Raw genomic sequence first — 18501 nt, forward strand, 5'->3', positions numbered from 1 at the left:
AATCGGTTTGACTAGCAAAAAGGCTCCACAAGCAAAATAAATGACTAGTTTTTTCCTTAAACTTTATATATATATACCTTCCAAAGCCTTAAGAACAGGAGAGAACTTACACACACTAAATATCAAAGTGCTTTAGCCTTAAAAATCTTTCGTCTTCTCATTTGCTCTAAATTGATCATTCTTGAGAGAAACTCTAGAAAACTCTTAAATATTTTATTTGATTTTTTTTAGAGTTTCCTTTGTAAGTTTCAAATTGTAAGTAATTTGTTTTTGTAAGTTTTGTTGTATTTGGTTTCCTTGGTCTCCAAAAAATAAGGAATTGTAATTTGGTTGCCTTGTCTTTGAAAAACAAAGGATTTGATTGATTCCTTGGTCTCTATTAAAATAAGGGGTTAGTAGAACCTCAAGGCGGTTGGCATTGGGAGAGTAGATGTAAATAGGGATAGCTGAACCACTATAAAAGGAGTTTGCAATTTCTCTTCCCTTCTTTTTTAAATTGCTTTGATATTGTGTGTTTTGCGTGGTTTGTTAAACTACTTTAAATTTTGTATCAAACATTTAATTCTTATATATTAAACCCAATTCACCTATCTCGATCTTGGGTTGCTTTTAGGCCAACAACTGGTAGAACTCTTCTTTTTAATTTTCCCTTAATCATCTTTGATTAATCAATGGCAACCACCAACATTGGCATTGAGTGACTCTCAACTGTTAGACCTCTATTCTTTAAAAGAGAAGATTTTACTTATTTTAAAAATAGGATGGCAATTTTTTGTAAACTCCCTTGGACTTTGAAATTTGACATGCTATCTAAGATGGATACAATCCTCCAACCATTGTGAAGAATGGTGAGAACAAACCAAGACCTAGACATATGAAATAATAACAAAAATCACATTCATCAAATAAATTCTAAATCTATAAACATTTTGCATTATGCATTAGATCATGGAGAATTTAATCGCATCATTGGATATATCTATACTAATCAAATTTCACATACACTTCATGTAACCCATGAAAAAACCTCAAGGGTAAAATTATCTGGGATAAATATACGTATCACGTAATATGAAATGTTTGAAATGCTTCAAAATAAGAAAAACAATTATATGTTTACAAGGTTTACTAATATCATTAATGATTTAAAATCTCTTGACAAGAATGACACTAATTTTGAATTTGTGCAAAGAATACTAAGATGCTTGCCAAAAGAGTGGGAAGCCGAGAAAACTCAAAGGGCCTACAAGAACTTCATCTTGAGGAGTTGATTGGTTCTTTTCTTAGGCATGAAATGGAAGCAAAAAGGACGACGAATGAGACGAGAAAATGACTTTTGCACTTGCCTCAGCAAAAGAAAATGAGGAAGAAGAAGATAGTGATGAAGAGATTGCGCTCATCACCAAAATGTTCATAAGATTCCTAAAAAACAAGAAGGATGAAAAAAAATGAAGAAGCAAGCAAACAAGAGAATGTCACTTGCTATGAATACAGGAAGCTGGGACACCTTCAATTCAAATGCCCATACCTCAAGAAGGAAAAGAGGAGGTTCAAGAAGAAGACTTTCAATATCATTTAAGAAGATAGCGACTCCAATCATATTTCGAAAAAAAATAGCAAATCTTTGCTATTGAAGACAAAAATGAGGTAAACTCCTTCTCGAATGAAAAATTTTCAAGATAAATTACTTAATACCCTTAAATTTGGGACTCAGTTGAAAATGGATTTCCTTGAAAAATGAAGCTTGAACTTTTTCAAATCCTTTATCATTTTCAAAAAAAAATTATTTTTGCCCAAAATTTCATCTAAAATAAGGGATTAAAATTATTTTTAAATTTGTGTTTTCCTTTAAATGTTCAATTATATTTTATGCAAATCTTTTTCTAATTTTTGAAATGTGACGAAAATCTTATTACATATTGATTTGCTTTATTTTTTGAGGATAAATGAAAATTTTTAATGAATGAGTATGTTGATGAAAAATTGAAATTCTCTTACATTAAAATGCTCATAATGAAACCCATGCTTAAATCTTGAATATATATATATATATATATATATATACACATTGTTTTAAGGGCATTATGCTTAAATGAACATTGTGTTGTGAATATTGAATATCTGGTCATAATTAAAATTTTTTTTTTGTGACATTGAAAATGTTTGAATGATGATCTTTTGAAATACCTTTTTTGTATCATATATATTTTGATTTTGTAATTAATGATTATGTTTTGGAAAATTGAGCATAATAAGTTTCAAATTTTGAAAATATTGAATATGTAAAGGATGAACTTGAATGAATACCTTATTTTGGATATTGAGCTTATGCAATATCGAATACCTTGAGCATATTGAATATATCATGACGAGTTGAGCATATTGATTTTTTTTTTTTAAAAACTTATTAGAATATCTTGTTATAAAATTAAGTATATTATTTGAACATGTCGTGATTAAGAAAATTTGAGCATATTGGAATATTATTGTGAGTGTTTTATGAGTTTGACTTGTGAGACAATTTTCCACCCTCATATCTTATTATGAAAATTAAGTATATTATTTAAACATGTTATGATTGAGAAAATAAGACCATATTGGAATATCATTGTGAATGTTTTATGATTTGACCTGTGAGACATTTTTCCTCCCCTCATAAAAACCTTTTAATATTTGCCAAGGGGAGCAAGCATAAGGGAATTTTTTTTTTTTTCTATACATAAGCATGATTGTGAATCATTTTGAAAATGATGGTAATGAATTTTTTAAAATCTTGAATGAGATGACTATTATTTTTTTTTTTTTTCCAAACATGAGCTTGTTTGTGAATCATTTGAAAATGATGGTAATGAATTTTTTAAAATCTTGAATGAGATGACCATTGTGAAAATCGGGCTTTGAAATTTTTTTATTTATGAATCATTTTGCAAAATTCATGCCCCATCTTTTCTTTTTGATACTAACAAAAAGGAAGAAAATTTTTAAGTTTTTAAAGTTTTTTGATATCAATTCTCTTTGAAATAACTTATAATCAACAACAAGTGATATCAATTTTTTTTTTCTTCATATAACCATGTATCAATTTGGTTTCATTTATTGTCATATTTTTTACCATGCTAAAATTTTCATGCGGAGCATATTGATGTATCTCTTATGATAAACTTATTGATAGAATTGAAACTTTGTGCTTCAATGTTAAAATTTTTATTCTCAACCCTTGTACTTTAGTTTTGATGATATCAAAGGGAGAGAAATATGAAAAATAGAAACTTGATAGAAACTTGTGTGTGATTTAAATATTCTACATTTGTTTCTATTTTTTTTGTGAATAGTTTGTCATCATAAAATAAAAATAAAGAGAGAGAGAGAGAGAGAGAGAGAGAGAGAGAGAGAGAGAGATTATTAGCCCCAATGTTTCATTAACCTAGTTTTGATGATAATAAACTATTGTGTACCAATGACTTTGTGCTTAAGTTGATTTTCTATAAGATTTTAGCTATTGAAATTGAAAATTTGATAGAATAATTGAAGAGTTAATTTCTTATTTGTTTGTATTGTTATTCTCTCAATTGTATTGTACTTTAACTTGTAAAAAAAAACATAGCATAAACGAGCTTAAATTAAAGAATTGGAATCAAAGAAAACCGAACTCGGCCTTAGAACCAAGGGCGGTCGATTGACTCAAGCAAAGGTTACAGGCGATTGACTGATCTAGCAACTTTTGCCTACAATAGTCTTTTTCTTCTCTCTAACGGCTAATAAACGGTCGACCAAAACCAGTAAACAGTTAATCAGTTCAACTAGCAAAAAGCTTTAATTGGCAAAAAATGACTATTTTATTTTTCCCAAACTCTGCATGTATGCCCTCCAAAGCCTTAAGGACAATAGAGAACTTACATACACTAAATATTAAAGTGTTCTGTCCTTAAAAATCTTTCTTATTCCCATTGTACTCTAAATTGCTCATTCTCGAGAGAAACTCTAGAGAACTTTGGAATCTTATATTTGATTATTCTTTGAGAATTTCCTTTGTGATCTTCAAATTGTATATGTTCCTCATCATGTTTTTGATTTTGTAAATTTTGTCCTATTTAGTTTCTGTCATCTTTGAAACATAGGAAATTGTAATTTGGTTGTCATGTCTTCAAAAAGCAAGAGATGTAATTCATTTGTTGGTGTCCAAGGTTAGTAGAACATCAAAGCGGTTGACCTTGAGAGAGTAGATGTAGATAGGAAAAGTCGAACTACTCTTCCCTTCTCTCTTTAAATTGCTTTGATACCGTATGTTTTGCTTGGTTTGTTAAATTACTTTAAATTTTGTATCAAGCATTTAATTTTTATTATACTCAATTCACCCCCTCCACCTGGATTCCCTTTAGGCCAACACTTCGTAAGGTTTTATACCCTTGGGGCTTACTCAGTTGTGTTGAATTAAATCGACAACCATGCCAAAAACATATTCACTCTTGTAACAACTAGATACATGTTCTCCTGAGCCTCCCCATTACTATTTTTCCTTCTTTATTAGAGCATATTAAACTAGTCCGACATTCAACAGGGTAAGGAATCCTAAAAAAGAGAGAATAAAAACTTCTAAGATAGGGTTTTAGGGATGTGATTTTAAACTAGTGCAATGCCGAGGGCTTTCAAATGTTGGATGGAACTTAAGGATGTAAATGGGTAGGATTAGTGGATATCCTGCCCCAAATCTCGCCCCTATAGGAGCAAATCTAGTGGTTTTTAAGCGAATTCAAGGTAGTAGTTGGGAAGAATTTGTAATACACAATAAATGGGAAATGATTTTTCCCGCCCCAAATCTAGTTTTAACATGATCCAACTCAAAGTTGTCTTGCATGCCTAATAATGGTTCTGGTCAAACTACGGAAGGTATTGTCCATTTTATCGTGTTGTATCTCACAGTTTTACCCCATAAAAGACAGTCAGAAAATTATATGTCCTCGTACTACCAAAATCTTCCTAATACATGCTTAACCTGGGATTGAAACACAACAATGTACATATCAACTCCCCATAAAAATTGAAACACAAGCTCTAACTCAACATGAAAATAGATACAAGTATGCATTAGAGGACTTGCAGAACTCAACTTACACCAGCCACCCGCTATGCTCTGTAGGCTCATCAATGAAACCGAATCACTAGATTATACTGCTATTATCTTTCAGCAGCAAGGCCTTGCTTCCCAAGCAATGAAGCCATGCTTCCCCCTCAACATTTATTTGAATGGTACATTTATGGCCTGTATTCTGATACGGGGATGAAAGAGCAGCAACTAAGCCACGCATTATGCCAATTTACCAACCAAAAAACAGTACAAGTTCCCACTTTGATTACTAGAGCTTGTGCCTAAGAGACTGAAGCACACATTTCCATTTGCTCAGGCAGATTTGTGGGATTCTTCAAACTCCCAGAAAATTTCCTGCTTTTAACCTTGTTCTTATTCCACGGGAGTAAATAGTTTTTCCAATTAAAAACATTTACGCTTATAAAAACCTTCTCCTGAAATTTCTGGTTGCTGATTGATATGAGTGCATAAGCAGTCCAACACCAATTCCAATCCCAACGCACATCCCAAGACCAATCCCAACACCAACTCTTACCCCGGCATTGAACCATGAGAGTTGGCCATCCTCACTGAGACACATTTCATCAGAGTACATGCTGCCATCAATTTTCCCATCCAACTTGCAATCCTCAACTTCAGCATCTGTTATCTGCAAATACCTCAAATATGACCATTAATCAACATAAATAACGGGGACTAAAAGAAGCATGCAATTTCAAACAGTTTTGCCACTAACACAAGCTTATGAAATCAATACCACAGTTAGATGAGCTGGGGCAGGACAAGGGTCAGGAAATCAGGAAGATAAAGAAAAAAGTAAGAAGCATTTGGGGAACACATATGTGCATTATATACAGCATAGGCAGAAAAAAATATGTAATCACGGTGAAATACAAAGTAACATATTAACTAACATAATTACACAGACAACATTTTCACATGGCAATGCCTAAGAAGATGCAGAATTACACTGTAGTTCTGAAAAAACAATCAAGGTTGCATCAGACTGAAGGGCAAAACGGAGGTTCTGAAAAAAGAAGTCACCTAGCAATGGTTCCTGTAGTGGAGATCGAAACATATACTTGGCAAAGAAATAGTTATTTGTTTGTGGTGTGACACTTTTGTTAGTTGTGCAGTTTGTGTTTTAACTGGATTAAAGCGAAGTAGTGTCAAGATTCGTTGTAAAAAGGACAATATTAAGGTTAAGGGTTCATTTATAACACTCAACAGCCTCTATATAGAAGCACTCTTAATGGACTAAAATTCAGTGAACTAGATTGTTTAGTTAACTTCTGAATTTGAGCTGAATTACCTTTAACCAAATCAGAAGACTCCCCTAAGAGGACCATTCAAAGGCTGTTGGACATTTTGCTACTAACAATGTCCACATATCACACAAATGCTCCATATAGCTCATGATCTCCCAAACCCTAAAACTCATACATTTGCACAATGCTCTATGGTCTCACCACTTCTGCACAAAAAGTCAACTTCAGCATTGTCCCTGCTCCCATGGTCACCAGTAAATCTTCTTGTCTATCCTCCTTTTCTTCCTTTGGCTCTTCCAATTTCATACGTTCTTCTTCTTCTTTCCTTCTAATCAGCCATACAGACCTTTTGGGAATAGGATTTGCAAGCAGATGGGTTCCCAACCACTTGTTAATATGATGTATTCTAATTTGGGCCTCAGTCAGTTTGCTTCAATATTCTTTTCCACATTTGACAATGACATATAGTGTTTTATCATTCAGTAAAAAGGTCAAATAATTGAAATATACAGTAATTTTACTAATTTAATTGCCATAAGCTGCTATTCTAAGATGTGAATTGTTTTTTAAAATCAGTCACAAGAGATTTCATAAATAGGGGAAAACGCATGTACAAGCAAATAAGAGAGAGAGAGAAGAGTTTAATCAATTCGGTGATAGGGTATCCAAGAAATCTATAATTGTGCATGTGCAGCATGAACTGTCCATTTAAACCACTTGAAAGAGTTGTAAACCATCCATCATTGTGGGAGTAGTAGTTGTTTCTTCAAAAGCTCAAGCATTTCTCTCTAGTCTCTCCACACTACCCAAAAAGTAGTGAGTACGATCAAGGACAAGGGTTTTTTTTCCCTTTCTCCCTACTTCATAGGTTTATCCTTCCATGCCTAGATTTCCTTTCCCACAGTTTCAGCAGTGACTTAGTGCTGTCCCCTAAGAGCAGCAGCCAGATTCCAAAAAATTTTGCCCCATCAGTGGAGCAGTACTTTTTGGAGCAATGTAGCCAAGAAGTTTATCGATATGGTAGGCACAGGACCAGTTTAAAGCAGGAATCATGGGCTAGGGACTAGGGAGGCAATCCAATCCAAGTTTGCATGCAAATTAATCAAAGGTTGATGTCAAACCAATATGATTATCTCAATTGGCTAGCAACACCAAAAACATTTATAATCCTACAACTAATGTCTTTAAACTTGACATGGCACGAGTGGGATGATTATATAAAGTACAATCATTTTGATGTAAATAAGGTATTCATGTTTTATAATCATGATATTAATACCTATTATTTACTATGTTGGATGCAAGCTCATCCCAAAGAAAGACCCACAAGGATGCAAAGTCAGGCATTTCCTGAGTTATGCAGTTACGATGGAACTACATCCAGTCATAGAAGATGATGACCAAGTTCTATGAACACAAGGCCTAGTGTGCTTCAGATAGCTGTCTCTCCTTTACAGCTAACCAAAATTGGAAAAAGCAAATGTAGTGCTAAAATGAGAAGCAACGCCCCTCACACACCAAAAATAGAGTCAGTTGCCCAGTGGCAGACCCAGTAATTTTCTCCAGTGGAGCCAAAGAAATGTAAAAATAATATAATAAAAATATATATTTTTTATATTTCCCATTAAAATGCACATATGTTCACATCTAACATGATTAATAATTGTTTCAACTTTCAAATAACATTCATTTACTAAAAAAAAAAAAAAAAACCCCAAAGAAACACTTCCAAACATCTTATTACAATTAATTTGCCCTATTTATAAAAACAGAAATTTTATTAGTGAGGGCAGAATGCACAACAAGAAAAAAACCAACCCTCCATTTACATCAAAAGTAAATAATTACAGATTTCCCATTCTAGGCCTAAAAACCAAAATCAATGCAAGAGAGCCAATCAGTCCCACTGCATGTCTTCCAAAGAGATGTGGCAAAAAACACAATTTGTTAACACTCACAAAGATGAAAAATAAGTCACTCTTACACCAAAGCAAATTAGTAGACATAGCCACTCCTTTGAAAATTCTAGCATCCTGCATCCCTTTCCATTCAAACAAACCAAATTATAGCCATAATGGACCATCACCATAAAGATTTCCTATTATTTCCCTCTAAATGTGACGGAGCAAAATGTCTTCAACGTCAATGGACACACCCAGCTCTCACCAAATATACCAAATAATTTATTCCAAATAGCCAACGTTGCAAGGACAATGAAGAAACAAATGTGCACAAGTCTTTCCACTCCTCAAGCAGAGGACACAAATATCCGCAGACGTGACTTTAGTGGGTCTTCTCTTCTAAAGCAAATCATTGGTATTAATTTTTTCAAGTACCACAGTCCAAATGAAAGCCTTTATTTTCAAGGGAGCTTTGGCTTTCCAAATCAATGGATACAAAGCAAATTTATCCTCAGTAGAATCACAAGCCAAATAAGAGAAAAAGGATTTACAAGAGAATTCCCTGGAAGTATCTAAGCTCAAGACGCTTTTGTCACTCCCAGATGATTATGGAAAAATTAAGTAGCCTAGTCAAACGGGCCAGCTCATTAATCTCTCTGATCAAGATTTCTCCTAAAATGGAAATTCCAAGAATGCCTTCCTCCATGTGAAAAAAAAAAAAGCGGAAATAAGAGTATCATAGAGATTTGATACATGAGAAAGACGAGGGGATTTAGAAGACGTAGGTCTATCCCCCACCCAATGGTCTTCCCAAACATGGATTTGCTCCCCATTACCCACTAAATACTAGACCTTAGGAAGGGAATAATCATAAATCTTAGATACAAACTTCCATGGGCTCAAATAAGTAATATTATTTCCCACTCAAGCATCCCACCCATTTTGTAGTATTCCAAATTTACTTTGAATTACCTTGTGCCAAAAAGAATTAGATTCTACAGGAAAAGCACCATAACCATCTTCACACCCCACCAAAGAGGTGTTTTGGGACACCAAACTACCCAGACCCAAGCAACCTTCCCTTTTAGGCCTCCACACGGTCTCCCACCCTACAAGATGATCTTTAGTCCGCTCTCCCCCACTCACCCATAAGAAATCCCTCATAAGCTTCTTCAACCTCCTAGCCAAACTCACAGGTACTCTAAAAAAGGTAATACAAAGATATCGAATATAGAAAAGCATGAATGAGGGTAATACGGTTCCCCAGAGTGAAGAAAGCTCCTTTCCAACCCTCCAATCTCCTAGCTACTCTTTCAAAAACAAGGCCCCAGAAAGAGTTAGCATTAGGATTCCCACCTAAAGGGTCACCTAGGTACGTAATGGGCCAATTCAAAACAGCACGCCCTACCTACTAACCTAACAAAAGGATCCACATTGATACCTAAGGCCACCAGATCACTCTTAGAAAAATAAAGGATCCATTTTTTTTATTTTACTTAAAAAGTCCTGGGCCTTTCATAATTATTGCCTTTTAAGAGCGGGGGAAGGGTAGTATTTTTAGTGGGGCAAACCCTTTAATTACCAAAAAACTCTTTTTCATTTTCAATATTTCACTGGGAGCTGGGTGGCAAGTATAAGCTCTACGTGGATCTGCCACCACTGTTGCCACTAATCCCCCAACATATCAGAGAGTGCAAAACACAAGCAAAGGGGTCAAGGTGAATTGACTGTGAGAATGAGCCAAGTGCTCGATTCTTTTCTCAAAAAAAATGGTGGGTCTTCTGCTACAAATTGTATGGAGATATTGGAGCAGCTCAGACCCCTTATATTTAGCTGCAACAGTGATCTCTCTACTGAGAAGTGGAGTCATAGGCTTGCACAAAAGGGAGATTTAGTTAGTTGAATGTAAATTAGAGCTTCTCAATGGTGATGTTTAGTTAGTGCATGTCACGTGAGGATGCTCCCTATTTTGCATGTTTTGAGATGGTACTTATTATTTGTATGTGTTGGATGTTTGAAACCACACTAGTCAAAGACACAGGTGCACTGAGGCGTCGGTACCTAGAGCCTAGGCGCATGGCACAAGGTGCACGGCACAAGGTGAGTGCCTCACAAAGATGAGGCCATATTTTTTATTAAAATTGTTTGTAAAATGCCCTATATAATGGATTCTTGATTGTAAACACATTAGAACTAATATTTGAATTTTAAAATATCAAAATATTCAATTTTAGAACATAAATGAATACTATAACACAAATTTTCAATAATGTGAAAAAGTTCATGTCATATATTTCATAAAATGAAAGCAGAAATAATCAGCAGGAAACGAGAGAGAGAGAGAGAGAGAGTTGCTCTGATGGAGAAATTCTGGAAAACATCACTCAGTGTTCATGCCAAAAATTTAGATAACAGAAGCAGAAATGCCCAAAAAAAAAAATGCTATTAAATGGAAAAAAAAAATCTCTGATTCCAAATAAACAGCAAAAAATAATAAAATAAAAGCACATAAAGAGGGGGTTCACAGCAGCTCTGAAAAAGGGCAGCAGAGCAGTTTCGAAGAAGAAAAAGAAGAACAAGAAAGGAAACGAAAAGAAAACTGAGAGCAGTAGAGCCAAATTTTCTAAAAAATACAGCAAAAAGGGGATAAAAAAAAAAAAACATAAAATGGGGTAGGAGCTCTGACTGAAAGCAGCACAGCAAGCCAGAAGAAGAAGAAGAAGAGGTAGGAGAGCAGCAGAGCTGAAACGTTAGGAAAAGCAGCAGAAAAATCCATAGAAACAGCAAAGAAAACAAAGAAAAAATAAATAAAAGGGGGTCTCAGCAGCTCTAACTAAGAGCAGCAGAGTGGCAGAAATAAATGGTTTTGATGATCAAGAATGAAAAGAATTAAAAAGGAAAAAGAGGAGAGATAGTCCTGGTCGATCAAGAAGAAGAACATGAAGAAGACTGTGAGTTGGCCTTCAACCAAAAAGCTTGAGAGTTGGCTTTGGGAATCTAGGGGTTGGCCTTTGATTGCAACTCTGCATGTGTTGTGACTGAGATGCCGAGAATTTTTTCCCTCAAGAGAATGCTGATTTACTAGTTGGCCTTGCTGCACCACTTGAAGGTCACCTCACCTCAACCCATACACGGTGCAAGCTTCATCGCCTCAATGCACCTCTGGCCTAGATGCGCTTTGACTACTAGTTTGAGACTATATTATGGCTATGCGCTTGATAGGGATCAATTAGATTTTGGTATTAACGTTAACATGTTTCCCTTTGCTATTAATGTTAAGATGTTTCTCTTTTGTATTAACCAGTAAATATGTCATGTGTGTTGCACATGATTGCAAGTGCAAGATATTGATTAATATATTTAAATAATTTATAATGCAGTCTAGAATTTTAAAAACAAAATGATAATACACTATCATGATTGAATTTATTGATTTAAGAATACTAAGTTATTTTAAGAAATTTTTTTGTTCTTTACACTTATAAAATAAGAAATTGTTTTGTTCTTTACAATTATAAAATCCAAATACAGAAATGGGACACTATAATGACAAAACAGACACAACAATCCAACAAATCTTAAAATATAGGGTTGGACTGGACAAGGACATGCTAACTAAAATTATAAATTATTGCTTTTAAATATACTCCATATAAAATAAAAATTAAATTCTAATTTTTTTGACAGAGTTTTTCTTAAGAATGATTTTGAGGCTTTGTTAATTATTGAGGAGATGAGTTGGAGACAGAAGGTTAGGTTCGAGATCGTAATACAATATTTTTTCATAGAATAACCAAGGGCAGACACAAGAGAAGTGTGATTAGAGCGTCGAAAGCTGATAGGGGTGGTGTTGGGATTAAATTGTTATTGTTAAGGAGATTACTAGGTTTTATAAGAAATCCTTAAGGACGACAAAGTTTGTCATCCTATGATTAAAGGGTTACTGTTGTCCCATTATGGTGAGATGTCTGGTTTGTTGAAGAGATTTTTTGAGGATGAGGATAAGCAAGGGGTGTATATTTAGTATAGATAAAGAGATGCTCCAGCGGCATATGATTTTAATATTTAGCCTTTTCAGACGTAAGTGTTGTTGTTAAAGATGATTTTGATGAAGGTGTTTCATGAGTTTCATGCAAACATGATGATCCTAAAATACAAACTCAACTTTTTATCACATTAGTTCCAAAGAAGGATCGCTCAGTTAGGATTAGTGCTTTCCATCTCAAATCCTTCTTTCTTCACCTCCTTAAAACCCCTTCCGACAATCTTTTTGCTAGTCATTTTCCTTGGAGCTACATCATTTCAAAGGCTAAGGTTCCTTCTAAGATCAGGGCATTCATCTCTCTTAATAATCCTAATACACATGACAGTTTCAGTGCAGAAGACCCTATAAGGCACTGAGTCATAATATGTGCTCCATGTGTCACAAGTTCAATAAAAAAAACACACATCACTTCCTTCATTTCTGGCTAGCTAATTGCTCTCTTCACGTGTTTAGGCAAGGGCTTGGGTGGCTCTGTGTGTGTGGGGGGATTTCCTGCAAGTTAGCTTTTGTGGTTTTGGCAAATCCAAAAAGGTTAGGGCTTAGTGAAGATGTGTGACTTTTGCTACTTTGTATACCATTTGGATCAAAAGGAATTCGAGAATCTTCAAGGACCACACAGATTCTAGTATTTTGTAATAGATAGAATTATATTTCTTGCCTCAACTCCTTCTTTTGGGTTTTTCTAGGGGATGGGTTGCTTGACCTGCAAAGGGTTTGGAGGACAGCTCTTTTGTAACTGTTTGTGACTGTTTATATTTTTTCTTTTGTTCCTTTGGAGGACACCTTGTTCTCCTCTCTTCATACTTTGTTATTCTGTTAATATATTTTCCTCTTATCCAAAAAGAAAATCTAATATATATAATAGCATCTTCATCGTTCCTTTGACCCCGAACGGGCATCCCATCCCAATGGTTAAGGCCTAGGAATTTGAATTTCGAGAAGGATTGGAAGGGATGTGGGGCGACAGATGGACTACCTCCTGTTGTGTAACCCAAGTCTATTGTGGGCCTCCAATAGACCAAAAAAGAAAAAGAATTTCTTCATTCTTCTTAATTTTGTTAAAATTTTCAATATATGATTTGCTTAGTTGTATCAATTTATATTTTAGAAGTTAGATTCATTGCAAATCTGAATGAAGTTATAATTTTCTTTATACATGGTTAAATATTTTTATAACATTATCAACATATGGTTAAACTTAATTATTTTCAGGAATGTTTTGTCTCGCTTTTAGAAAATAAAGAACATTTTTCTTCAAAAAAAGATTTGCATTATTGTACTTTTTAATACAAGTATCAGTTATTCAATATCAAATGATGGGATAACAAGTCTAACACCACATGATGCAAACGAAGCTATTCTATTTATCATATTGATTTGTAAGAAACTAAATGCAATCATTTTTCAAAAAAATAGACATAACAAATCATGCCTAACTAGACATTCTTACACTTCAAATTTTTATGTAGCTTATATCGATAGTGTATCAAACATTGGATGGTCAACATGTTATTACAAAAGGGAAAATGACTTTTTTTTTTTGTTTTGAAAAGCACAGGTTTCAACATTCTCTATAAAATATTACCTTCGCATGTGCTAAATCCTATGACAAAGACATCAAAGGAGGCAAGGATCAACCATCCTTGTGCCTAGCTCAGAAATTTCATAGACCGTTCTTTCACTGTTTAAAAGGCTATATTTCCAATCTTGTAGCAGAATAGCCTAATGTAAGCTTGTTTACGTGTGTTGAGTGTGTGGCCTATAATTTTTTTTCCCATGAGCATACAAGTGATACAACCCTACTCTTCCCTTCTCTAGGTTCCATAAAATGGTCTACTCAGCCCCAATTAAACACTTCTCCCACCCCCCCCCCCCCTACCCCTCCTCAAAAAACAAAAAAGAAACCTTAGGGGCCTCTCTATTTTTTGGAAAATAGTTTTCATTCTTCATTTATCAATTTCCAAATAATGCAAAAATGTCACCCTGTTTTCCAATTTTCCAAGATTAGCATAGGAAATCTAAATAATGATAAAAAAATTTCTCCAATTTTCCTGAACAATTTCATAAAGTTGAAAAATAAGGCGTCATTTTTGTAATTATTTGGAAAACTCGAAATAGAAAATAAAACTGTTTTTTTTTTTTATTCTACCATCGATATTGCAATAAGAATTTATACATTGCAAAATACTTCAAAAGCACATCATGCACCTCTTTGATATTAAAAATAAAAAACCATGCACCATGTTCTAGGGCCACAAACAACATTGTGCACAAACTGCATGTCTTTAAGAACACTAAAGCAAAGGGAACAAGAATTTAGGGTTAAAAAAAGACCACATTTCTCACCGTTCAGCATATCCTCACACTCAATTATAACTGGAAATTCAATTTTCAACTCCTAATCTCACTATATTTATGTATAAGCCCTAGTCTTTACTAAATTTATATCCACGCTTTTTCTCTTCCCTTGTCCTATGGGATCAAAATTTTGCACCCCAATCTCAGCACCTAAACCCATCACCTGGAAACAATGTAACACAGACTACATCCTAAACATGCCCAATATGCTCATCCAAGTCGAGTCTCAGCAACTTGATGTAAGATTTTTATTGAATATCCACGAGTTCTCTTCTAAGTCACGCCACTCAATTCTTTCTTATAACCACCAAGAACCAACATTATTCTATATAAAAGTTAATAATATATGTATCTGCTCCTCATTCTGTTCAAACATTAACTAAAAAATTTTGAAAAAAAATGAAATATCATATCAAGCTTGTTTTGATATGGATAAAAGTACTCATTTAATAAATTCCTAATGCAGATTTTTCCTTTTTGTTTGGCTTGACTGCTAAGTGCTAAAGCAACTCTCACTCAGAAAATCACGTTCATCAAGTGTGTTGCATCTCCATGAACCAAGACTGGGAATTGGTGAAGTTCTCAAGATTATTTTTAACTTATAGCACGAGCAGCAGGCCTTTCAGGATAGGGAAGATGAAGTAAGATGGAAGAGCTCTACCATTGAGACTCTTAAAGAAATCCTACTCTGGATCATTAATGAGAAATGTGGGAGTGGTGTGAATGTGTTTTTAGGGATAAGGGAAAAATATCTGGACATAAGAATGAAGTACAAAGAGAGGAGAACAAGATGTCCACCAAAGAAACAAAAGAACAGTACAAACAATTATGAAAGAGCTGCCCTCCAATCCCTTGGCGGGGATATGAAGTAAGATCGAAGAGTTCTAAAATTGGTAATTTTAAAAGAAATCCTACTATTGGATCATTAATGAGAACTTTCGGAGTGGTGTGAATGTTTTTTTGGATAAGGGAAAAATATATTAACATATGAACGAAGTATAAACAGGGGAGAACAAGATATCCTCCAAAGAAACAAAAGAAACGTATGAACATTACAAAAGAGCTGCCCTCCAATCCCTTTGCAGGTCAGGCGGTGACATCCCCCAGAAAACCCTAAAAGAATGAGCCCAATAAGGGGCAAGAAAAACAACTCAAATGACAGGAAGTTGAGGTCCTTGAAGATTCTTGAATTCCTCTCAAACCACAGGGTCAACAAGGTAGCAAAAACTGCACTTCTCCATAAAGCCCTACTCTTTCTGGTTTTGTCAAAACCCCAATGGCTCAATTGCAGGAAATCCCCCACGACCTGCAGAGTTACCCAAGCTTCACTGAGTGTTTTCGTAGGAAATCTATTGGAAGAGTTTATCTCCATTCCAGTGGTTAGTCTCTGTTTTTTGAGTAAAGGAACAAGCTGAGACTGTTGCTTATCCTGCTTATATGCTGATGGACAAGAAATTTTTGGGACCATACAGCAGCTATGTTGGGTATCTGATGGGCAGTAGCAGGTTATAAAAATGGAGACCATTAGACGAGGAAAGGAACACATGTAGTCATGTCGACAGATTAAGAAAGAAAATTGCACTGCTAATCCCTAAGGCCATTTTTTTTTATTGATATGGAGAGAGAAATAGAAGAGCATTTTTTGTGCTTTGGTATCAACGAACAGCATTTGTTAAAATGCACAAACTGCCATTCATATGTTAAATCATTTTCCTTGTAATCTTTGGTTTTTTCTTTGGGTCGCACCCCTCGGTGCCCTTACTGTATCTTTTTCTTTGCTAATAAAATAAAATAAAATAAAATAAAAAATATGCCAGAATGAAAGCCCTCCAGTAAAGGAGCATTGGTAAAAGCACATTCGTATTTAAAAAAGAAAAAGAACAACAAAATCAGAGCACGAGACAATTAAAAGGAACCGCATGATGACAGCGATTTCTCACCTGGACTTCTGGCTTAATAACCATCCCATTACTGCAATTCTGCTCTTTTAAAATCTCTTCCCCTTCCGGAATAGCATCAAGTGCGCCATGCCTCACTGGCTTCCGCCTAGGACTAATTTGAATTGTCTTGGTTAGAATCACAGGCGCACCCAAGCTGCAACCCGCAATATAAACCTCAATAGATGGTGAAGAAATCCCAAGTTTAGGCTGAAAGAATGCAGACGAGCCGGTTGCAATTGAAGCTGCCATAAAACAATCCATACTCCAGCCTGCTCTTGAATAATTCTCTGACAGACCAACACTTCCATTGCCCCATGGAGATTCCATTCTTTCAAGCGACCCGCATAGAATCATATTCTCCTTCTCGTACATCTCGAATTCTACACTGCCAGTAACCCTAACACTATCCGTACTCACATATGTAACTTCGGATGACTCCTTAACAAGCCGGTCACGACGCAGGGTCAGTGATGCCGTGTCCGAGGCTGGTATGCGAGACCCATTGATTTCAAGCGAGATGCCAATTTCGCGACGGATATGGCAGAGTGTTAGATGATCGGGCACGCTATCAATGACACACGGCGCAAAGCGGGCGAAGAAAAGACGAATTTCTAATTGCCCCGAAGGTGGCGAAGACGGTCCATTCATGAGACAGTACACGTTCGCCGAATCAGACGTCGAATTCGAGTTTTTCGAGATCGCCATCGGCAAGCCTCCGTCTTGATAATCCATAAATCAACAAATCCAATCCAAACTAAGTTTCTGTCATACAAAAAGGGATTTTTTGATAATAGTTCATGTTCTAAAACCCTAATCTTGCAGAAAACTGTAAAACGAAGCGAAAACCATCAGAAGGGAAAATAGAAGTTATTCTTAAATGCAGCAAAAATAAACAGAAACTTTAGACTGTTTCAATCAAAGCAAAGGTTCCGATTGATCTCCGTTGGATTTGTTACAACGAAAGCGAAATGTTACGAAATAATGGGGAATGAAAACCGAATTTTGTCAGTAGAAAATTAGGGTTTCAAATGCAACTAGAGAGGGATACGTGAAGGGGGTTGCTCTTGGCAAAGCAAAGAGGGTGCGGTTTTCGATTGAGGAACAGAAAAATTAGGGTTTTGGACTGAGAGAGAGGTAAAGAAGGCGAAGGAGGAGGAGTCAAGAGGGAAGAGAGGCGAGAAGGGAGGAAGGAGGGAGAAGGCATCATGCTCATGCTGACTGAGCGGTACATGTCCTTGTCAAGCTCGCCGATTTACAGGTGGGCGTTAATGGCGCTGGTGTGCTGAAGAAGAGACGCGGGTAGCGGATGGTCCAGGTTCACAGACTGGTTTCGAGTTCCCCTGCTCTTATTTGGGTCTAACCCAACGAACAAGATTCAGGGTCCGTTTGCGTCATTGCCAAAATCATGAAAATAATAACTAAAATGTTTAAAATTAAAAATCGAAAATCAATAATATTTTTTCTAAATATTTTTTAATTAAAATAAATTTAAAAATTGATTAAATAAATACCTATTTTATTTTCTAATTAAGAAATAATTTTAAAATATAATGAAAATAATAAAATTATAAAATAATATAAATTAAGAACACTATAATAAAAATAATATTATTATAATTATTTTACATAAATATTACATTTTAATATTAACTTTACAAGAATAATCTTATTGTAAATGACAATTAAGAAATAGTAAAGTTATTTTATAGATGATTTTAAATTTTTTAAAAATTTTATATACATTTATATTTTATGATCATTTCATTTTAGCTTTAGTTAAAATTTTATATATAAAATGAATGATTTAATGTATAAAAATAATTTTAAATATTAAAATATTCTAATAAGATATTGTCAAAATAATTATAAAAGATAAAAAATAACAACATAAACATAACCAAAT

General features: G+C 34.7%; 1 protein-coding gene across 1 annotated transcript; it reads right to left on the reverse strand.

The window, feature by feature from the left end:
- Positions 1-4935: 4935 nt before the first annotated feature.
- LOC131166288 (uncharacterized protein At1g01500) lies at positions 4936-17992 on the reverse strand. Its single transcript, XM_058124694.1, has 2 exons — positions 16599-17992; positions 4936-5735 (listed from the first exon to the last, which is right to left on the reverse strand). Exons 1-2 carry the CDS (start codon positions 17328-17330, stop codon positions 5505-5507), a joined length of 963 nt encoding a protein of 320 aa, XP_057980677.1. The 5' UTR covers positions 17331-17992; the 3' UTR covers positions 4936-5504.
- Positions 17993-18501: the final 509 nt, after the last annotated feature.

Source organism: Malania oleifera, chromosome 10 (assembly GCF_029873635.1).
Source record: "Malania oleifera isolate guangnan ecotype guangnan chromosome 10, ASM2987363v1, whole genome shotgun sequence".
NCBI classification, from domain to species: domain Eukaryota; kingdom Viridiplantae; phylum Streptophyta; class Magnoliopsida; order Santalales; family Ximeniaceae; genus Malania; species Malania oleifera.

Coding starts and splice junctions, on each gene's coding strand:
- LOC131166288 (XM_058124694.1), bottom strand. CDS start 17,330: ATGGATTATCAAGACGGAGGCTTGCCGATGGCGATCTCGAAAAACTCG. Junction 5,736..16,598: donor TTATTAAGCCAGAAGTCCAG/GTGAGAAATCGC, acceptor AGGTATTTGCAG/ATAACAGATGCTGAAGTTGA.